At 45.5% G+C, this 23,748-nt stretch overlaps 1 protein-coding gene across 1 annotated transcript in view; it reads right to left on the reverse strand.

Annotated features, from left to right (window-relative positions):
- Positions 1 to 919: 919 nt before the first annotated feature.
- The window catches only part of efnb3b (ephrin-B3b), a 93,048-nt gene continuing 70,219 nt past the window's right edge, over positions 920 to 23,748 (reverse strand). Inside the window, exons 3-5 of the mRNA XM_045225854.1 lie at positions 9,520 to 9,612; positions 4,782 to 4,853; positions 920 to 2,742 (exon numbers count right to left, since the gene is read on the reverse strand). Of these exons, the coding sequence (XP_045081789.1) occupies positions 2,291 to 2,742; positions 4,782 to 4,853; positions 9,520 to 9,612 (617 nt within the window). The 3' untranslated portion in view covers positions 920 to 2,290. The remainder of the gene's footprint in view (positions 2,743 to 4,781; positions 4,854 to 9,519; positions 9,613 to 23,748) is intronic.

Below are 23,748 nucleotides of genomic sequence, written 5' to 3' on the forward strand. Positions count from 1 at the left end.
GTGTGTGTGAGGCAGAGAGAAGGGATGCAGAGAGAGCCAGACAGAGAGAGCGTGTGTGTGAAATCAGCATATACATGTATGTATGTGTGTGTATGTGTGTGTGTGTATGTGTGTGTGTGTGTGTGTTTGACAGTGAAAGAGAATGTTAGAGGGATCAGTGTGTCTGTGTCAATATAATCAGTGTAGAGTGTGTCTGAAATATAAAGCTGTTTAAGGGGTAAATGGGAGGAATTTGAAATGTGCCATTTCCCTTCAGAGAAAAGGACAATTGTCTTGAGTGTGTGTCTATCTGTCAGTGTGTGTGTGTGTTTTAGATGAAATCGCTCCACAGTGAGGTTTCGCCCTGAAATCCATTTCAGCTGTGTGTCTGTTCCTCTCCTCCCTCCTCCTAGGCTCCATCACTCCTTCTCAGTACTTCATTGAAGGAAAGGCTCCTCTCTTCCACCACAGTCACTGTTTCACTCTCTCTATCCTTCCCAGGGATTCTTCTCTCTAATCGCTCAATTCAGCTCCCATCCCCCCACTTCTTCTTCCATCTGTTCTCGCACTCTTACTTTGCGTTCTTCCTTCTTCAGTCTTTTCTCTCTTTTCTTTTAACAAAAGTTCCGCATTCAGTCGCTCTTTCTCTTTTCCCCCTAGACAGCGACTCGGGTTCCCGTTCTTTCTTTTCATTCTATTTTATTTCATTTGGAACCCGCCCTCGTTCATTTCCCCCCTTGCTTTTTCTTTTGTTCAAAAGTGTTTGGGGAAAAAAATAAGTTCATAGATGGTTTCTACCTCAACAACTTCCACAAACGAGGTCTAAACTTCAAAACTACAGCATAGTACAAGAACTATAAAAAATATACATAGGGTGGGGAGGCCCAGAGAGGGGAGGGAGGGAGGGAGGGAGGGAGGGAGGGAGGGAGGGAGGGAGGGAGGGAGGGAGAGAGAAACGACCTCAGTTTGCCAAGGAAAGAAAAACAAAGGGATTCAATTAATTTACAACTCAAAGGGGAAGGAAACAGGGTCAGGTTTCTAAATCGCAAAAAATAAAGCACAGGATAAAAAAAGATCTAGCAGTATAACAGAAGTGTTGTTTTACAAGTGGAGGAATCAAAATAAAAAACTATAAAAAACAAGACGTCTAGAAATTATTTACTGGATATTCATATTCATATATAATCTGTAATTGTTGCTAGCAATAAAAAATGCTCACATTTTTTTTAATATTCGCTCACTTTTTTGTGTTTTGGTTTTTAAGACAAGTCTAAAGAAGACACGCGAACATACACATATTCGCTCACACGTAGCGTATACACATAGATTAACACACACACCACACACACACTGTACTAAAGCACACTAACTGCACACACACTTTTCTGTGCAACAGCAGTGTCAGAATTATTATCCTAGTCCCACACACACACACACGCACGCGCACATACACAAACACACACATTATTAAAATATACAAGATTCTGAATGTCACTAAGACTCGATTGGTCTGACCTCGGGCACCTGGGCTTGATCACGTGACCCTAGCCCAGCTTTCTGATTGGGTGAGAGAGTCAGAGGCCCCTGGTCCAATGACAAACCATACACACACAAACAAACTAGGATCCTATTTGTGAGTTATAACATCAGGGGCCACAGTTAGTCTCAGGGTCCAATCAGGAGGCAGGTAGGTCTGGTACAGGACAGGAGCATTGGAGAGATACAGCGTTCTCTGGATATGATTGGTTGGTGGTTTTTCTAGGGGTCAGTCCCAGAAGTTCATGTTGTGGTGTTACTAGTGTGTGTTCTCTCACACTAGCTTGGTGTGCGTGTTCTCACACACTTGTCCTCATGGTGTACAGGGCGGGACTCTTCTCTTCAGCTCTGGTGAGGGGGGGTTTGATTCACGGTGAGAGAAATAAAAGAAGTGGGGCCCAGAGTCTCTTGCCAGTGCTGTCCTCTTTAAAGGGGCCGGTGGGGGCTGAGTGAGGGGTTATATACTAAACCCTCCACACTTAGCTTAGTGACACAGTTGAGTGAAGAGTGGTGGGCGTACGGATGGCCTCTTCAGTTAGCTAGATGCACACACTTGTGACTGGGATTGGGGATGGATAGGGCAGTTCAGATACTGTATAGGGGACTAAAGATCTTTGTGGTTTTGGAGAGTAAGTCAGTGAGTGTAGGTAGGCTGTAGGTGGTACTGTACTGTATAGGACAGGGTAGGTTGTAGGTAGGCTGTAGGTGGTACTGTACTGTATAGGACAGGGTAGGTTGTAGTTGGTAGTACTGTAGGTTGTCATGGCGACTGCCCTCATACTTTGTAGTAGATGTTGGCTGGACTCTGGGGGGGCATCTCCTGGACAATGTAGACGGGGTGACCATAGTCCCCGCTCACCTTCTCATAGTGAGGACAGTATGCCGAGTCCGAAGCCCGCAGCGGGATGATGATGTCACTGGGTTCCGAGCCGTTGTTGTTACCGCCACCATGGCCGCCGCCGTGCCCGCCGCCGTGCCTCTTGGGGCTGGTGAGGGAGGAGAGTGACAGGGGCGGGTGGTGGGACTCCGAGTGCTTGGCATGTCGCCGCCGGTAACACACCACGCAGATCACCGCGGTGACCAGGAGGAGGAAGGCAGAGCCCCCTGCAGCGCCGGCAATGACTGCCACGTTGGAGGGGGGGAGGGGTCCGTTCTCACCTCCCGCGTCTCCCGAATCCCCGCCGCCACCGCTAGGAACCCTGGGATGGGTGGCGTTACCAGCACCACCTGTAGAATGACACAAGAAAAGGTTATTTTGGTAACATTATAAAAGACGTAAATAAAATTGTATATAACTTTACCTTTGACAAACTTTGACAAGTACACCAGAAAGTACACTGTACCTCTCATAGGCAATTCTTAACCCTGAACCGTGCCTACTTCAGGGTGTAACCTCTTCTATATACATTAGATATTACACGGCAATAAACATGTCTATCCCACACCAAGGTGACTAACCGTCTTCCTTTAGTTCCAGTGGCAGAACCATCAAAGGCTATCCCAACAGGAAAGAATGCAGCCAATGTGACCATATATGTTGTTTATTGACATAACTTAGTGGATGGTGTTGGATATAAGAGGGTTTGGAATGTTCCTCTATGCCTGTGGAGACCAACTGAGAGGCTGGCTCTGACTAGAAGCTTCAGCAACCCACAGTGAGGGGATCAAGGCAACACACTTTATCCCTTAAGCCTAACAACGCTGTTTATGTAGCATTAGCGCTAGCCCACATAAAGGAGTCAGAATGGGTGGGTGGTTTGGACAGCATCCCAAATGGCACCCCACTCTCGATTTAGTGCACTATATAGGGAATAGGTTGCCATATGGCTTTGGTAAAAAGTAGTGCACTATATAGGGAATAGGGTGCCATTTGGGGCACAATCTGGGTCTCTATAGCTAGAGACCACACAGTGATGCTGCCTGGTTGGAACATGGTCCCAACCTTATGGTCCGACCGCATGTACGGTCATAGCCCAGCAGGTGTCTGTTGGGTTTGGGAACCCCTGCGAGGAATGGTCGTGTTGACCATGCAAACGTCGGCTGTGGTAGTGGTTAGGGCGGTCGTGGGATTGGGTCATCATTATCGTTGGCACATTTCCCCTTTTGTTTTCGCTCCCTCTCTTCCCTCTCTTCTCTCGTCTTCCTACCGTGCATGCAGGACTGACTGACTGATTGTCTAGCTGACTGACTGACAAAACGCTAATACTAGACACCAATTCCGCTCTGCGCCTCTCTCTTTCTTCCCTCCTCCCTCTCTCGTTCCCTCCATCCTTCCATTACCCCAACATCTCTCTCTCTCGCTCCATCTCCTCCTCCTCCTTTCAACAGCTCTGTCTATTATCATCATTTCCCCTGTTCTCTTCCCCCTCTCCCGTCCTCCCTCTCCCTCCCCACTCTCTCTCTTTCCTATCCTCTTTCTGTTTTCTGCTCCTTCAACGGTGAAGCCTTCTTCCTTCCTTTCCTCTCTCACCCCTCTCACTCTCCTCCCTTTCTCTGTCTTCTGTGCTTTCTCCTTTACTCTCATCTCTCTCTCCATCTCTCATCAGTTCTCTCATTTCCACTTCACACACTTCACATTAGAGTGTAGAGATGGCCTGTATGGTCATGTCCCAAATGGCACCGTATTCCCTATTTAGTACACTACTTTTGACGAGGCCCCTTAGGACTCTGGTCAAAAGTAGTGCACTTTATAGGGAACAGGGTGCCATTTGGGACACAGTCTGTATGTGTTTGGGAGAGACAGAACCATCCAGCACACAAAGACCAGGTCAACTTGCTCCCTGCCATGAGACAACATCCCTCCCTCCTCAGCTCCCCTCCTCTATCTCCCTCTCCTCTCTCCTCTTCTCTTTTCTCCTCTTCCTTCTCTCCGCGGACCAACAGAAACCAGGCCGCCCAAACTAATGACAATAATAACTCCTTCAAATGGCGCCCCTGGTCTCCCTCCTCTCCCCACCTTGCCCCTACTCCCTGGGCAGCTATTAGAGCCGTTGTTACTCGCCTGCGGCACTTAGCTCTGAGGGGAGGAGAAGAAAAGAGGGGATGGACAGAGAGATAGAGGGATGGATTTAAATAGAGAGAGCCCACAGATGTCTCCAGCTCGTATCCTCCATCTGTCGTTTTTAACGTCCCTCGTTCTCTGTCGCTTCCTTTCTTTCTTTACTCGCTCATTCACTCGCTTGCTTTTTTTGTATTTTTGTATTGGTTGTGGTATCCTCTATCCTCATGGTGGTGTAAGTGTGTAAGCTCCTCCACACCCCTCTTACCTGTATTTCTGGTGTTGGTACGACCCGCACTTTGGTCTGGTTTGGCAGGTTTCGGGGGCAGTCCATAGGGGTCTGAAGGAAAAAACAGTAATGTACGACGGTCACGATAACACAATCTCACAGCAACATCTTGTCAACATGAAAACAACCTCAAAACAGGTACACCAACTACACCAAGACTCTGTCTGAGCTAATACCAGATCTCTGTGGCCCATTAAATGAAACTAAATATTGATCATCTTTCAATGTAATTTTCTAAAATAGCTATCCAACTAGATTAAAATAGGATACTTAAAGGGTTTCCATTTGTAAAAGTACCACAATTAATATAAAACAGCAATAATAGCCCATCATCTCCAATACCACACCATCCCATCTGCAAGACAGGGAACAGCCCCACTGTAATGCTAGGCAGCATCCCAAATGGCACCTTATTCCCTTCATAGTGCACTTCCCTACGGACCCTGATCAAAAGTAGTGCACTATAAAGGGAACAGGGTGCCATTTGGGACAGAGCCCTAATATCCCCTAGCTGTGGCTATGACAGAGTTCCATATAGATTTACTGAGAGGAACATAATAGACAGCCCTATTATACTCTCTACACAGAGACTGTACAATGTATACACACACACACTCTATGTGCAGAGCTATACTTCTACACTAACTGACATTTACGGAGGTCCATACACAGTGGCAGGTATTATTGGTTTCGACAGGCCCTTTGATGACAGACAGCCAATCAGAACTTGGCATGAGGGGAGTTTGGATCAATATGACTGCTGGGGCTCGTGAGTGCTGTGTGCATTTGAGGGTGTGTGTGTTGTGTGTGAGAGTTTGTGTGTATTATTATCCTTGTGGGTAATCCCCACATGTCCCCAGCAGTAAAACAAGGGAAATTCTCCCTCGTGGGGACATTTCCCACATCCCCATGAGGACAGAGGCTATTTTAGGCTTAGAGGTTAGGTTTAGGGTTACAATTAGTGTTAGAATTAGGGTTAGGGGTTATGTTTAGGAGTTAGGGTTAGGTTTAGGGTTAAGGTTACAAATAGGATTTGTAATGGAAATCAATTTTAGGTCTCCACAAGGATAGTAAAACATAAAGTGTGTGTGTGAGAGAGAGAGAGCGCGAGAGAGAAAGAGTGTGTGTGTTTCTCGGAACGTGCAAGTTTCTAAGTGCGGGTGTATGTGTGTGTGTGTTTGTGTGTGTGTGTGTGTGTGCCTGTTTGTGCGTGTGCCTGCGTGCACGTGTGTGTTTCAGAGCTGAGCAGCGCTCCATATCTCATCAGGGATCTCTATGAGGCGGCACACTGTTTGTTTAGATGACAAACAGAGCAGAGGTGACCTTTCAGACACACAACAGATAACACAGGGAGAAGAGGGAGGGGGGAGAAGGAGAGAGAGAGGAGAGAGAGGAGAGAGAGAGGAGAGAGAGGAGAGAGGGGAGAGAGGGGGAGAGAGAGGAGAGAGGGGGAGAGAGAGGAGAGAGGGGGAGAGAGGGGGAGAGAGAGGAGAGAGGGGCAGAGAGAGGAGAGAGGGGGAGAGAGAGGAGAGAGGGGCAGAGAGAGCTAAAGGAGATATTGGGTGGGGAGAAAGAGACAGGACGGGTAGGGAAGGAGAGAAAGAGGGGGTGGATGAGGTAGAAAGAGAGAGAGAGAAGAAGACGGAGATAGGTAGGGAGAGAAAGAGAGGGAGCAAGAAAGATGGGAGACAGAGAGAGAGGGGCGGGGAGGGCAAGAGAGGTGAGGGAGAGAGGAAGAGGAGTAAGAGAGGAGAGAGAGGAGAGAAGAGGAGTAAGATAGGAGAGAGAGGAGAGAAGAGGAGTAAGAGAGGAGAGAAGAGGGACAAGAAAGGTGTACCTGCAAATGAGTGTGAAAACCAGAGAGAACAGAGGTGAGGAGGACGAGAGAGAGAGGAAGGGAGGGAATCAACCAGCAACGAAAGAAAGAGAGCAGGTGATAGAAAGAAAAGAGAGATATAGGGAGTGCTATTCTTCTCCTCTGGGTGGGCTCTGGAGAATGATGGAGAGATGGGACAGAGAGATAGAGACACAGCAGCACCACTTCCCTCTCAGGAGAAGAGCTTTCACAACAACCCACAGAGAGAAGAGCTTTCACAACGACACACAGAGAGAAGAGCTTTCACAACAACACACAGAGAGAAGAGCTTTCACAACAACACACAGAGAGAAGAGCTTTCACAACGACACACAGAGAGAAGAGCTTTCACAACGACACACAGAGAGAAGAGCTTTCACAACGACACACAGAGAGAAGAGCTTTCACAACGACACACAGAGAGCTTTCACAACAACACACAGAGAGAAGAGCTTTCACAACGACACACAGAGAGAAGAGCTTTCACAACAACACACAGAGAGAAGAGCTTTCACAACGACACACAGAGAGAAGAGCTTTCACAACGACACACAGAGAGAAGAGCTTTCACAATGACACACAGAGAGAAGAGCTGTCACAAAGACACACAGAGAGAAGAGCTTTCACAACAACACACAGAGCTCATAACACTGTTGGGGAGGGAGAGAGGATTCTATTATGAGGAGCATAGAATGGGGAGTGGTGTGTGTGTGTGTGTGTGTGTGTGTGTGTGTGTGTGTGTGTGTGTGTGTGTGCATAGACTGAGGTACAGGAATGGGGGATGGAGGGGTGGGGTGTTCAATGAAAATGCCTATGTGAGTAAAAAATGTAACAATCAATATGTTTTTGTGTGTGAGTGTGTGCGTGTACATTTCGGCTGACTACTTTTTGTATTTATGTGTTTGCAGTCATGTATGAAAATATGTGTATGTAAGAGAAAAAGTATGACTTTCATCTAAAACATTGACCCCTCTTCGTCACCCACAGGCACCAGAAGCAGAGCCATTAGCAAGGTCAGTGGTGCTTAAGACCATAGAGACCGTTTACTCTGCTGTGCATTCGGAAAGTATTCAAACCCCTTGACTTTTTCCATATTTTATTACGTTACAGTCTTATTCTAAAATTGATTAAATAGTTTTTTCCCCGTCATCAATCTATACACAATGCCCCATAATGACAAAGCAAAAACAGTTTTTTTGAAATTTTAGCAAATTTGTAGAAAAAACAACAACTGAAATATCACATTTACATAAGTATTCAGACCCTTTCCTCAGTACTTGGTTGAAGCACCTTTGGCAGAGATTACAGCATCGAGTCTTCTTGAGTATGACGCTACAAACTTGGCATACCTGTATTTGGGGAGTTTCTCCCATTCTTCTCTGCAGATCCTCTGAAGCTCTATCAGGTTGGATGGAGAGCGTCGCTGCACAGCTATTTTCAGGTCTCTCCAGAGATGTTAGATCGGGTTCAAGTCCGGGCTCTGGCTGGGCCACTCAAGGACATTCAGAGACTTGTCCCGAAGCCACTCCTGCGTTCTCTTGGCTGTGTGCTTAGGGTCATTGTCCTGTTGGAAGATCACCTTCGCCCAGTCTGAGGTCCTGAGCACTCTGGAGCATGTTTTCATCAAGGACCTCTCTGTACTTTGCTCCGTTCATCTTTCCCTCAATCCTGACTAGTCTCCTAGTCCCTGCCGCTGAAAAACATCGCCACAGCATGACGCTGCCACCACCATGCTTCACCGTAGGGATGGTGCCAGGTTTCCTCCAGACGTGACGCTTGGCATTCAGACCAACAAGTTCAATCTTGGTTTCATCAGACCCGAGAATCTTGTTTCTCATGTTCTGAGAGTCCTTTAGGTGCCTTTTGGCAAACTCCAAGCGGGCTGTCATGTGCCTTTTACTGAGGAGTGGCTTCTGTCTGGCCACTCTACCATAAAGGCCTGATTGGTGGAGTGCTGCAGATATGGTTGTCCTTCTGGAAGGTTCTCCCATCTCCAGAGAGGAACTCTGGAGCTCTGTCAGAGTGACCATTGGGTTCTTGGTCACCTCCCTGACCAAGGCCCTTCTCCTCCAATTGCTCAGTTTGGCCCGGCGGCCAGCTCTAGGAAGAGTCTTGGTGGTTCCAAACTTATTTTGGTCTGACATGCACTGTCAACCGTGGGACCTTATATAGACAGTTGTGTGCTTTTCCAAATCATGTCCAATCAATTGAATTTACCACAGGTGGACTACAATTAAGTTGTAGAAACATCTCAAGGATGATCAATGGAAACAGGATGCACCTGAGCTCAATTTCAAGTCTCATAGCAAAGGGTCTGAATACTTATGTAAATAAGGTATTTCAGTTTTCTATTTTAAATAAATGTGCAAAAATTATGGGGTATTGTGTGTAGATATACATTTAATCAATTTTAGAATAAGGCTGTAACGTAACAAAATGTGGAAAAAGTCAAGGGGTATGAATACTTTCCGAATGCACTGTATGTACAGAGTCATTATCAGAGTCATTGTTTAAGCCCAGAATGAGCAGCCTACTCCTTACTGTATGTCTGGGCATAGACAGCCAGTAGCAGAGAGAGTCGTGGTGTTTAGTGAGTTAGTGAGTGAAGTCAGCAGGCCTCATTAGAGACATGTGATCCTGGCTGCTCCTCTCCTCCAGCTCTCTGCCTCTAATCAACACTAACACACTCAGAGTAGAATACTGCACTCAGTGTGTGTGTGTGTGTGTGTGTGTGTGTGTGTGTGTGTGTGTGTGTGTGTGTGTGTGTGTGTGTGTGTGTTAGATTAGAAGGAGAGAGAGAGCAAGAGAGAGAGAAAATGATGAATGAGTGTTTATTTCAGGTGTGTGTGTCTCAGTACTCACTTTGTCCCACTTTGAGGACCACCTTCATGCCCTGTGTGGCACACACTCCTCCCTTCATACTCTCCAGGCCCTGGCGCGTCCCATCTGACGTAGCTGGAGGGGGAACAACAGAACAACATATCAGGACGAGTGTCACATATACACACACACACACACACACACAAACTCACACTCTCCCTTTCACAATGCCTCCCATTCATACAGCCCAACCATTCTACCCAGCCAGTGGATGAGTGACATTTGCAGACGTGGTGATTAAACTCACACACAGAAGCTGTGAAATGTCACAGTCCTACAAGATGTGAGTCCTAATGTCTCGGCCCAGTAGAACTCATTAAGCGGCCTACTGACTGAGCTCAATCACTAATGCACACTAATTTACTCCAATAAACTGCCGTGATATAAAAGTCTGCTATTTAGACTGGACAAACACACTGGAGAAGAGAGAGATGGGTTTGGAGCTCCACATTAGATGAGGAGACGATTATTATTATTATTATGTGGAGATAATGATTATATCATTGAGAATTCAGGATTCATTATATAATATAGAGAAAGAGAAATTAACTTCTGTGTAATTAAACAATATAATGTGATAATTTAGCAGATGCTTTTATCCGAAGGGATGCATACTTAACATATTTAGTGTGTGACCCATGAGGGATTCGAACCCACAACCCAGGTGTTGCAAGCACCATGCTCTTATCCATTCCATTTTAGGTTATCAGAACCAGCTAGCGAACTGGGCAGGTCAGAAAGTAGAGGGTGTGGAGGAACAGGGAGGAACAGGGAGGATAGTTAAAATATCCCACTTCTGTACTCTGTACAGACTCCCCATGTAGTCTACATTGCTTGCTGTTTGGGGTTTTAGGCTGGGTTTCTGTATAAGCACTTTGTGACATCTGCTAATGTAAAAAGGGCTGATTGAAATTTGATTGATGAGGTGAAAACATAATTTTCCCTTCTCTCTCTACCTCTTGCCTCCCTCTCTTTCAGTTCATGCCTCAATACCTTTGCTTTCCCTCCCTCAAAAATACATTCTGTTTGGCTTGAGGCTACAGATTAAGGTGTTGGATGGTGAGGAGAGATGGAGCGGGGGAGAAAGAGAGAGAGGTGTGAAAGAAGAGAGCCTTAGTCATCTCACCTCTCCATCTTCCTGCCAGCCTGTGAGCGTTGGAAAGTGTGAAAGGAGGAGAGAGGAGAGAGGGATCTGCAGAGGACATTAATGTGGAGGATTGGATAGAAAAACCAAGAGAAGGAAGGAGAGATGCTTGAGAGGATGAGGAGGAGAAGAGAGAAAATGGAGTGAGGAGAAAGGGACAGTGCTGGAGGTAAAAAAAAAGGACTGAAAGGCTGGAAAAGGACAGAGTGAAAGAGAAGAAGAAGAACAGGGAGGAGAGAGAACACGAGGGAGGAGAGAGAACACGAGGGAGGAGAGAGAACACGAGGGAGGAGAGAGCCTGATCGTCTATGACAAGCTGTTGTTGACATGGCTGAGACAGTAGACTATGAGAAGTGATGGAGAGAGAGAGAGAGAGAGAGAGAGAGAGAGAGAGAGAGAGAGAGAGAGAGAGAGAGAGAGAGAGAGAGAGAGAGAGAGAGAGAGAGAGAGAGAGAGAGAGAGAGAGAGAGAGAGAGAGAGAGAGAGAGAGCGAGAGAGAGAGAGAGAGAGAGAGAGAGAGAGAGAGAGAGAGAGAGAGAGAGAGAGAGAGAGAGAACGAGAACGAGAGAGAACGAGAGAGATGGAGAGAGAGAGAGAGAGAGAGCGAGAGAGCGAGAGAGAGAGAGAGAGAGAGAGAGAGAGAGAGAGAGAGAGAGAGAGAGAGAGAGAGAGAGAACGAGAACGAGAGAGAGAGAGAGAACGAGAACGAGAGAGAACGAGAGAGAACGAGACTTTAAGCCATTGTCACTTAAAGTCTCGGTAATGGCTAGAAAAGATCAAAGAAAGGAGAGGAATAATGTAGTAGTTGTTAGTCTTAACCACAGAGAAAACGAGAAAACAGAGAAAATGAGAGAGAAAGAGCAAGAGGAAAAGAAGGAATGTGACAATGGGATTGGGGGGGTGGAGGAGTAGAGGAGTGGACAGAGAGGAACTTGGGATGAGCTGAGAGAGGAAAGACAGAAAACAGCGACAGGGGAGGGAGCGAGGGATAAGTAATTGAGACGATGATCAGCAGTGATGAGGGGGGGTGTTGAGCAGTCGAGGACGACGGGAGAGGAGGAACATCGCCTCGCCACCCTCTTCCTCCCACGAAACAAACGGAGCGAAATACGGCAAAGTGGAAAAACATTATTAATGAAATAATACCGCAGTCAACCTCAATCAGCCAGCACTGTCTGCACCAGAGTAGGGCTTCAGACAAGTGTGTAGTGTGAGTGGGTGTGTGTATGTGTGTGTGCACGCTAACTGTCTGTGTGTGTCTACCTCTGTATGTGTGTGTCCAAGTCCTTCTCCAAATAGACCAGACCAGTTACTTGACCCACTAAAGTCAGTCTCCAGAGTGCACAGTAAAACACTAGCCTTGGTTGTCCAGATACAGGCCGCGTCCCAAATGGCACCCTATTCCCTACATAGTGCACTACTTTTGACGCGACCATAGAATACACAGTCTGCACATGGAGCTGTAACCCACTTTGAGACTTGAAGGAGAAGCATGTTGTCAGACGGCAGATAGGTTAAAGTAAAGGGGGGGGTGAGAAGGATGAGGCACGGAGCGAAAGAGCAGATTAAACGACAACAGAAGAAGACACAAACAAACAAACCGAGGGAACAAAGACGAGGGATGGGAGCGAGAGCGAGCGTGTTGCCTGTATAGAAGTGTGTGTATCTCTCTCCCACGCTCGCCGCTGGTGTGTGCGATACCGTATCTGTGACGCACTGTTGTTGTCTAGAGTTATGAACGTGATATCACACACACACACACACACACACACACAAACACACACAAAATTATGGAAATGTGAGTGGGTGTTTGGCCCCTGGGATACACATTACTAACGTACGTTAATGCAGGAGCGATGGTGTGTGTGTGAACGTGTGTGTGACGTGTGTGCTTCCGTCTGCACAACTAAACATTAAACCTTTGGCATCGCAAACACTGGAGTTCTGCTCTTAGTTCCAGTTGGTTGGTCTCTTGAACACATTTCCAGAGTACGTTATAACAAAGTCTGTCTCATGCTGATGATGACAAACGCTGTGTGTCTGTGTATTTGGACATGTTGTCCTAAGAATAATTAAATCAACGAAACGACATTACTATTAGTGAGTACTGGACCTTTTTCTTAGATAGGAACAAAGTTTGTCAGTCAAAAGACCGGGGGGAGAGAATTTACAGTCGCATTCCTGTACTAATTCTGTAGTCCTCTCCAGAGAGATATGGTATATCTACATGTCATCGAGATGATGAAGCTTTAACTATATGTTTTCCTCCCTGGACACACACAAACACACACACACACACACACAAACTTACACACACAAACACAAACACACACACCCTTGAGAAAGAGTTATGTTAGGGATTCATACCGTCTCTCCCGGCCAACTCCTTAAAATCTTGGATCATACTTCATATTTCCTGTAACTTTAGAACCCTTCATAACTCACATGGAACACTTGTATGACACATTAATGAAGCCATCACAACCCATTACCTTTCCCTGACAGCTGAACACATTAACCTGTGTACTCAAACCAAAAATAACTATATACTGCATGTATTTCAGCCCTGAAAATGTATTATTTTGCTCCATAACCTAAGCCAAGACCTTACTGCGTCACTCTCTTTGTACACATTCCACCATGCTCGAAATATCGAAATACACACAGACTACTAGTGCCAACATGGCATGAGGTTTTCCTAAGCTGTTTTCAATGGAGAAGATTGAGAAAATTAGTTTTTCCATTGTAAAAACCAAGGGAAATTGTTTACTGGGTTGAAGTACCAAAGTGTGTGTGTGTGTGTGTGTGTGTGTGTGTGTGTGTGTGTGTGTGTGTGTGTGTGTGTGTGTGTGTGTGTGTGTGTGTGTGTCGGAAGTGCCTAAGTGGATAGATGTGAGTACATCTAAGGACAAGACCTGTTTATGTTGCAGAAATGTAATTTTCCAGGAAAAGTATGTGTGTGTATGTGTGTGTGTGTGTGTGTGTGTGTGTGTGTGTGTGTGTGTGTGTGTGTGTGTGTGTGTGTGTGTGTGTGTGTGTGTGTGTGTGTGTGTGTGTGAATGTGGAAACCTTACTGGGTGTTTACAGTTTTTGCCCATTGCTTACACACTAAAACCGAATGCTTAGACCAAAGCCTCAATACCTAAACGTCTTGTAGCATACCTTAAACACAGTGTAACCATAGCTTAAACACAATGTCAACTTTGCACTTTGTTTGCAATTCTGTAACACACTTATTGCGAAACACTACACACGTTTTCTTACATTAGACACTTTGTTCAAAAACGAAATGACCTGTTATCATTGGGAAAACACTCTGTTCAAAATGCAAAACTTATCTGGCAATTGTATGCACTTACATACACACCTGAAAACACTTGCACAGAAAACAGAACACCAATCAGTCTGAGCCTTAGCACTACAAATAGGCCTCAGGTGAGCCATTTTTAGAACTTTGCAAGCATGGAGGCAATGAGAGTCAGAGTAAGAGGAGGACAAAGAGAGAGAGGAGTCGGATGTGGAAGAGGATGTGGAAGAGGACGAGGACCAGTGCGGAGACGTATATCAGATGACATCAGGGCTACTCTGGTGGACCATGTGATAAATCATGGCCTGTCCATGAGGGAGGCTGGGCAAAGAGTCCACCCTAACCTCAGTCGCTACACAGTAGCATCGATAATAAGGACATTCCGACTGGAGAACAGGTATATCTTCAAGTTTCTACTCCAGACTGTACCTACTGTATGTGTCACATGATTCTGTATCATATTACAGTATTACTGTACTAACTATACTATACAAAAATGGGTAGTGCTGTGAAGTACTGAATATGTAAAGGAATACCATTGTGATGTTGCAGTACTGTGTACAGTTTGAAAGTACAGTATGTGAAAAATAACCTAACCAATGACATCTTGTGGTGGCATTTTCTACAGAATGGTTGGACGACCTCCTCAAGGTGGAAGGGAACGGCTCTTCACTCAACAACAAGAGCTTGCCATCATTGAAATGGTGCGAGAAAATAATGCAATCCGACTTCGTGAGTTGCAACAACGCATAATTGCAAATGGGAATGAATTCAACAATATTCAACAACAGCATTTCTACAAGTCTCATCCTACAGAAACATAACTTCAGAATGAAGCAGCTGTACAGGGTGCCATTTGAGAGGAACAGTGTCAGGGTCAAGGATCTGCGCCATGATTATGTGCAGGTATGTGTCACTTTACTTTACATACTATATATTGTGATGTGGGAATGAGGGTTTATGCTGCCACCTGCCCTGCCTGTAGCTTGTAGTTTTTGTCTAGACTCACCCAACCCAGCCCCTACTTGTGTGAAAATATAGACATTGTAGTTACTGTATGTGTTTTCAGTAACACTATTCAATATTTTCTGTTACAGACAGTTCTGGAGTTTGATGCCGCCGAACTGCCGCATGAGTTCATCTACGTGGATGAGGCAGGCTTCAATCTGGCCAAAACCAGGCGTCGGGGGCCGTAACGTAGTTGGACAAAGGGCTGTTGTAAATGTCCCTGGGCAGCGTGGGGGAAATATCAACTTGTGTGCTGCAATTAGTGTCCAAGGAGTCCTGCATCATCATGCCACTATAGGTCCCTACAATACAGGACAGATCATTGCATTTCTAGATGCACTACATGCAGTTGTGCAGGACAGACCACAGCAGCCCAGGTTTGTTGTCATCTGGGATAATGTTAGTTTCCACCGGGCTGCTCTGGTCCGAGATTGGTTCAACAACCATAATCATTTCACAGTTTTATACCTGCCCCCTTACAGCCCCTTTCTAAATGCAATCGAGGAATTATTTTCAGCGTGGCGGTGGAAAGTATATGATCGGCAACCACATGCCCGCATGACTCTTCTGCAAGCAATGGAAGAGGCATGTGGAGACATTGAGGTGGGATCAATCCAAGGGTGGATTCGGCACACAAGGCGATATTTTCCCCGATGCCTAGCCCGCGAGGACATCGCCTGTGATGTTGACGAGGTCTTGTGGCCAGATCCGAACAGAAGGCGTGATCCATAAGCCCCCCCGCCCCCCACCACACACACGCACACGCACACACACACACACACACGCACACACACACAAAACAAGTATATGTTTTTTTCCCCAATAGCAATTTATCCAGTAATTGTTTTGTTTTTTTACTTTTGTTTTGTTGCTAAATTTGATGTTAAGAATTTCTGTAAGAATGTTTGTTTTTTTGTAAAAACTTTTTTGTAAATACTGTTTGATTACTGCAGAAATTCTACTTTTGAGTTTTACAGAAGACAATGACAATAAAATTACAATAAAAATAGAAACACAAAGACTGCAGTGTTTTATATAAAGCCCATCAGTGTGTTGCTGGTGATATGAAAGAGTAATTCAAATGTTGCTTGTGTGTATGGTTTTGTTGCAAGAATTTCATTTTTAGAAAGGAGTGTTAAGTTTTGATTGCAGTGTTTCATTTTGGCATATATGTGAGTTGTTAATCTCCAAGTGCTATGTCTGATTGGCTTGTGTGTTGAGTTTTGACATAATGAGCCAAATTCTGCAAAAAGTGTGTAAGCAATAGGCAAAAACTGTAATTGTGGGTATAACATGACATAGTGTGTGAGTTGGAATGGGTCTCAGTCAGTGTGCAGAGTCATGGCCACAGGTTAAATATCACATGCTAGAGCATATGTTGGACACACATACACACACACTTTGGTACTTCAACCCAGTAAACAATTTCCCTTGGTTTTTACAATGGAAAAACTAACTAGGGCCGGGACGACACCAGTATCACGTTACTCGTTAGTATCGTGGGAAGAAAACAAAACAGGCCTAAGGTTGGAAACAAACATCATTATGTTGTCTTCCAGAGTCACATGTATTTATTTTCCAAGCTATAGCACACAATATTTTACATATAGTATGTTTTCTAAAGGACCAAAGAGTTTGGTCGCTTCGTGTTTTCATTTTTGCCATGGAAAAAATATTGCGATACTGGTATCGTCACAGCCCTAATACACACATGTATATACACACACTCACACACCGACACATAGGAGATACATTATCTCTACTATTACTAGCCACACAGACAGAGACACACACACACACACACACCCATGTGCTGGTGTGTCAGGGGGAATGATCTCAGTATCTCTGCTTGCCTCCTCTGTGCTCGATGACATTTTAATTCTCAGCAGTTATTCACTTTCCATCTATCGGACTCCCTTACCATCACCCCTCCTCCCCCCTATCTCCCCTGTGTCTCCCCCCTCTCTCTGTGCTGGGGAGTGGGAAGCATGGAAACACACACACACACTGAGTAGAGGCCTCAGGGCCCCCAGCTCGACTGAGGAGGGCTGGTGTCAGGCATGCACCTGATCTTTGCCACACACACACACACACACACACACACACACACACACACACACACACACACACACACACGCACACGCACACACAAACACACACACACGCACACACCTTCAAACTGCACTGTAGCCACGCCTATCTCCACTCTTCTAAAGCACAGTCTGATTGCAAGTGGCAGATGTTCTGTTAGTCTACAGCAGTGGTGATGTGTCTATCATGCATTATGTTAGTTGTCAGTGGAGAGAGATAGAGGGGTAATTGCTATTGTAATGCTAATACTAATTCTATTGTAAGCCTGCATCCAAACAGACTGCTTTTATACACATAATACAGAGTTGAGCATGCCAATTCTTTATTGTGTTTGACAGTGGAGTGTCAATTGGAAAAGGTTCTGCGGATAATGTGTTGGATGTGGTTCAATGCCTGGCTGAATGAGCCAGGTGTGTGTGTGTGTGTGTGTGTGTGTGTGTGTGTGTGTGTGTGTGTGTGTGTGTGTGTGTGTGTGTGTGTGTGTGTGTGTGTGTGTGTGTGTGTGTGTGTGTGTGTGTCAGCGTGCATGCGTACGTGTGTATCTGATGTGTGTGTGTGATATGTAATCCAGGTTGCTGCGTAGGTTAATCATCTTTAACCTCTATAACAGTAATACTGTTAGACATCACAGTCAGACATCACAGTCAGTCAGAGAGATGGAGAGAGAGAGCACGCGAAAGAGAGAGAAAGAGAGTTGGAGAGAGAGAGAGAGCGAGATGGAGAGAGAGAAAGATAGAGAGCGAGAGAGAAATAGAGAGTTGGAGAGAGAGAGCGAGAGCGAGATGGAGAAATAGAGAGTGAGTGAGAGCGCGAGAGAGAGAGAGAGCGAAAGAGAGAGACAGGCAGAGAAAGAAAGAGGCAGACAGACCGACAGCCAGAGAAAGAAAGCAACAGGTTAACAGAGAGATGGGACAAAACAGGACTATGAGCCAATGTGAGCATTAAGAGCAGAGGAGTGAGGAGAGACAACGCTTACGTAACATTGAGGCAATGTCGGTAAAGCAGCGGCGGAGATAAACACTGGTTACAGTCTGAACTGAGTCAGAGTCCTCGTCTGAGGGCATCAAGTGCATTTGAGAGGGGTTGTGTGTGTGTGTGTGTGTGTGTCGCAGTGTGTGTGTGTCGGCGAGTCTGCTTGTGCGTCGGCGTGTGTTTTTGTGTGTGTGTACAAGTGTGTGTACAAGTGTGTGTATGTGTGTGTGTGCACGAGTGTGTGTCCAAGTATATGTCTATGGGACTCTCAACAGTGCTATTGAGCGAGCCAGTGCATGTGACTAAAATATCTTGGCGCTGAATAAAATCATTGAAAGTCAATGTGTGTGTATTTCTATGGTAGAGATATTTCACCCTGACAGTGGGTTTGAATAGACAGGGCTCTTCAATGTCCTTCAATCCCCATAACACCTCAATAGCTTTGAGGGAGGTATAGAAATAGATTGAATAGAAGAGAAGGGGCTCATGATCTTATCAGCTCGGTATTGAACACATACATTCTTGGCAGGAAGTGTGTCATGTCGTGATGAGGAACAGCTTGGGGTAGCACTAGCTGCCATAGAATGACGCTCAATAGCGAATAGGGGTTTTCATATTGAAAAGCTAAAGGAGGATGGTTGAGTGAAGCTGATCTGTATAGGGCTGTGTGTATGGTGCTCTTATGGTGTGTGTGTGGGTGTGCGCCTGTGTGAAGCATATCTCTGGGTATCTCAAAGTCTGGAAGAATGTGTCTGTCTGCAAGTGGGTCTGGGAGTGTGCGTGTGGCCAGTCTCCGTTATAGAATGGAGGCCTGCAGAAATGGGTCAATGCCGGCCTCTCTCCTCCATCTCCTCCCTCTGTCTTCCTCCGTCTCTCTATCCTCTGCTCTTTGCTCATGCAGCCGTAAAGCTGTGTTTTTTGAAGCCTCTCTGTATTCCCATGTCTCTCCCAGATATAGACTAACACACCTCTCCCTGTCCGCTCCCCCGGCAGCACAGCAAGGATATGGGTTTAACGAGCCGACCGCCTCGCGCGTTCTCGCACTGCTGTCACCACACTTCTCTCCATCTCTCTCTCTCACCCCCCTCTCCATCTCTCTCTCTCCCCCCCCCTCTCCATCTCTCTCTCTCACCCCCTCTCCATCTCTCTCTCTCATCTCCCTCTCCCCCTCAGAGGCCTGTGTGTGTGGTGTGTGGTTGGTGTGTGTGTGTGTGTGTGTGTGTGTGTGTGTGTGTGCATACATGCGTGTGTGCGTATAGGCGTCCCTGTCCGACTGGACACACACATACAGGCAGTGATGTTGGGGGCCTCTCCAGTGACTGACACATGGACAGACAGACAGCTGATGTAACAGGGGGTACAGGTAAAATGATATATACATGGTATAGTGTCTAAGTGTAGGAGCTGGAGATATCTCTCTCTCTCTCTCTCTCTCTCTCTCTCTCTCTCCACTGAGTCGTGTCTTAATGCTCCCATTAGCTCACGAGTTTGCCATGTGGACGTTTTAGGCCCAGGGTCTCTGCCCCTACCCTGCAGGCTACCACACACACACAGTTACTAATGCACACACACACCTTAATAGAGGCATACACACACAAAGACAAATCTAAAAAAAGCCATTCTCACATGGACACATTCAAGTAGCTTAAAGAGGAAAATAACAATTTCTTTAGGATTCTGCTCAATACTTGGATTTCACTGTAAAATCAACTCTTTTTTTTAATCTCTGTCTCCCTCCATTTCTCTCTCCAATTTCTCTCTCTCTCTGTCTTTGATTATCTTTGGCTTCGTCCTAAATGGCACCCTATTCCCTATATAGTGCACCATGAGCCCTGGTCAAAAGTAGTGCACTATATAGGGAATAGGGTGCCATTTGGGATGCAGACTTTGTATCCCCAGTTCCAGTTTTCTTTGGGCATATCTTTCTTCCTCTAGCCCTCCTCTAAGGCAGATCCACAGTGTCTGTCATTGTCTGTCAGTGTCTGATTACAATGCGTGCAGCAACAACATTCTGCCACAAATAAACTCAAAAGCTGCCGTTGTGTGTGTGTGTGTGTGTGTGTTCAAACCAGAGGAAATAACATTATGTTGTGCTCAGCTGGACAGCTCAGTGGGACGTCACAGTCGAATCAGAAACAGCCACATTAAACATCAAAACAGTCCGACACAACGTCAGAGCAACGTTAAAAAAACATAACGACCATGCTAGGGTTTGAAGGCTGAAGGAATGCTGTACGACAACTGTCTGTTGGTTGATCCTCTTTATGTGAAGCTGGTTTAACTTATACTTTTTTGGTGAGATGAGAGGGAGGGCGGGTTGATGGGAAAGAACGGGAGGAGGGAGGGAGGGAGGTGGAGAAGTTGTTGGAGTGAATGACGAAAGTCTGAAAGAAAGAGGGAAGGCGGGATGGAGGGAGGAATGCAAAAGAGGGAAGTGGGTCAACGGTCTGACGGAGGAACAAGAGAGAGAGAGAGAGAGAGAGAGAGAGAGAGAGAGAGAGAGAGAGAGAGAGAGAGAGAGAGAGAGAGAGAGAGAGAGAGAGAGAGAGAAAAGAGGGAGAGATGGAGAGAGGAGAGGAGGGGGGATTCAAAATTAAGAAAATGGGATGCGGAGGGGAGGGGAGATGAAAAAGAGTGAGAGAGAGCGATAGAGAAAGAGAGAGCAGAGACGGAGGAAAAACAAGACTAGAACCGTAGGAGGGATGGGATCAGTTAGAACTCTTAAAAGGCGTCACATTAATGCCAAATGTCAGACACACAACTTTACTGTAGAGGAGTTTATCATTGCTAAAGCTGCACACACACAAACTTGAAACATTTTTCCCTGTGAAACTGAGTTGAGGGAAACAGAGAGCGAAGAAGAGAGAGAGAGAGAGAGAGAGAGAGAGAGAGCGAGAGAGAGAGAGAGAGAGAGAGAGAGAGAGAGAGAGAGAGAGAGAGAGAGAGAGAGAGAGAGAGGGAGAGAGAGAGAGAGAGAGAGAGAGAGAGAGAGAGAGAGAGAGAGAGAGAGAGAGAGAGAGAGAGAGAGAAAGACAGACAGACAGAGAAAGGGAGAGGGCGTCCAACTTCCTCTGAACAGAGTAGTACATCTTAAAGAGTATAATTACACAGAACTGTCATGTTAATTAAGGCTTTTAATGAAGTAAATGAGCGCTCACTAAGAACAAAATACACCAGCCACAGGGAGTGTCTTAGTCAGAGAGAATGTGTGTGCATGTGTGTTTTATGTGTGTGCGCATGTTTTATGTGTGTGTGCGTGGGTGTGTGTGCATGTGAGAGATTGTTTATGTGAGTCCACATTCTGTGTGTGTGTGTGTCTGCACGTGAGCAGTCTAAATACTGCTTGGAAAACCTTCCTCTAGCACGCACACGCACGCACGATCACACACACACACACACACACACACACACACACACACACACACACACACACACCCCACCAACTGGGCCCCTTCACCCTCCTGTATATAAACACCAGTACACACAGCATTGCTGGTCAACTAAACATTCCCACTCTTGTCCTCATGATACCCTTCTGTACGGTAGTCACAACTCCTATTCAGGCTGCTCTCCATTAGACTATATGCCTACACATCTGGCCCTCATCTCAGAGCCACTGGAGTGGAGTGTACATTAACCTAAACTGAATGGTGCTATTCAATATTATACAGCCCTACTGGCTGTGCGTTCGGAAAATATTCAGACCCCTTGACTTTTTCCACATTTTGTTACGTTATAGCCTTATTCTAAAATGGATTAAATAAATGTTCCTCATCAATCTACACACATTACCCCATAATGACAAAGCGAAAACAGGTTTTTAGACATTTTTGCAAATGTAGAAAAAAAATTCTAAACAGAAATACCAGTCAAAAGTTTGGACAAACCTACTCATTCAAGAGTTTTTCTTAATTTTTACTATTTTCTACATTGTAGAATAATAGTGAAGACATAAAAACTATGAAATAACACATATGGAATCATGTAGTAAAAGTGCTAAACAAATAAAATAATATTTTAGATTCTGCAAAGTAGCCACCCTTTGCCTTGATGAAAACTTTGCACACTCTTGGCATTCTCTCAACCAGCTTCACCTGGAATGCTTTTCCAACAGTCTTGAAGGAGTTCCCACATATGCTGAGCACTTGTTGGCTGCTTTTCCTTCACTCTGCGGTCCAACTCATCCCAAACCATCTCAATTTGGTTGAGGTCGGGTGTTTGTGGAGGCCAGATCATCTGATGCAGCACTCTATCACTCTCCTTCTTGGTCAAATAGCCCTTACACAGCCTTACACAGATTTCCATCTGTCTAATGTCCATTGCTTGTGTTTCTTTGCCCATGCAAGTCTCTTCTTATTATTAGTGTCCTTTAGTAGTGGTTTCTTTGCAGCAATTCGACCATGAAGGCCTCTGAACAGTTGATGTTGAGATGTGTCTGTTACTTGAACTCTGTGAAGCATTTATTTGGGCTGCAATTTCTGAGGCTGGTAACTCTAATGAACTTATCCTCTGCAGCAGAGGTAACTCTGTTTCATCATAGCACTTGATGGTTCTTGTGACTCCACTTGAAGAAACTTTCAAAGTTCTTGAAATTTTCCAGATTGACTGACCTTCATGTCTTAAAGTAATGATGGACTGTAATTTCTCTTTGCTTTTTTGAGCTGTTCTTGCCATAATATGGACTTGGTCTTTTACCAAATAGGGCTATCTTCTGCATACCACACCTACCTTGTCACAACACAACTGATTGGCATAAACACATTAAGAAGGAAAGAAATTACACAAATTAACGTTTAACAAGGCACACCTGTTAATTGAAATGCATTCCAGGTGACTACCTCATGAAGCTGGTTGAGAGAATGCCAAGAGGGTGCTAAAGCTGTCATCAAGGCAAAGGGTAGCTATTTGAAGAATCTCAAATATAAAATATATTTTGATTTGTTTAACACTTTTTTGGTTACTTCATGATTCCATATGTGGTATTTCTACTATGTAGAAAATAGTAAAAATAAAGAAAAACCCTTGAATGAGTAGGTGTGTCCAAACTTTTGACTGGTACTGTAAGTATTCAGACCCTTTGCTATGAGACTGTGGTAAATTCAATTGATTGGACATGATTTGGAAAGGCACCACAGTTAACAGCGCATGTCAGAGCAAAAACCAAGCCATGAGGTCGAAGGAATTGTCCGTAGAGCTCCGAGACAGGATTGTGTCGAGGCACAGATCTGGGGAAGGGTACCAAAACATTTCTGCAGCATTGAAGGTCCCCAAGAACACAGTGGCCTCCATCATTCTTCAATGGAAGAAGTTTGGAACAACCAAGACTCTTCCTAGAGCTGGCCGTTCGGCCAAACTGAGCAATCGTGGGAGAAGGGCCTTGGTCAGGGAGGTGACCAAGAACCCGATGGTCACTCTGAGAGAACTCCAGAGTTCCTCTGTGGAGATGGGAGAACCTTCCAGAAGGACAACCATCTCCGCAGCACTCCACCAATCAGGCCTTTATGGTAGAGTGGCAAGAGGGAAGCCACTCCTCAGTAAAAGGCACATGACAGCCCGCTTGGAGTTTGCCAAAAGGCACCTAAAGGACTCTCAGAGCATGAGAAGCAAGATACTCTAGTCTGATGAAACTAAGATTGAACTCTTTGGCCTGAATGCCAAGCGTCACGTCTGGAGGAAACCTGGCACCATC

Source organism: Coregonus clupeaformis, chromosome 16 (genome assembly GCF_020615455.1).
Source record: "Coregonus clupeaformis isolate EN_2021a chromosome 16, ASM2061545v1, whole genome shotgun sequence".
In the NCBI taxonomy this organism is placed as follows: domain Eukaryota; kingdom Metazoa; phylum Chordata; class Actinopteri; order Salmoniformes; family Salmonidae; genus Coregonus; species Coregonus clupeaformis.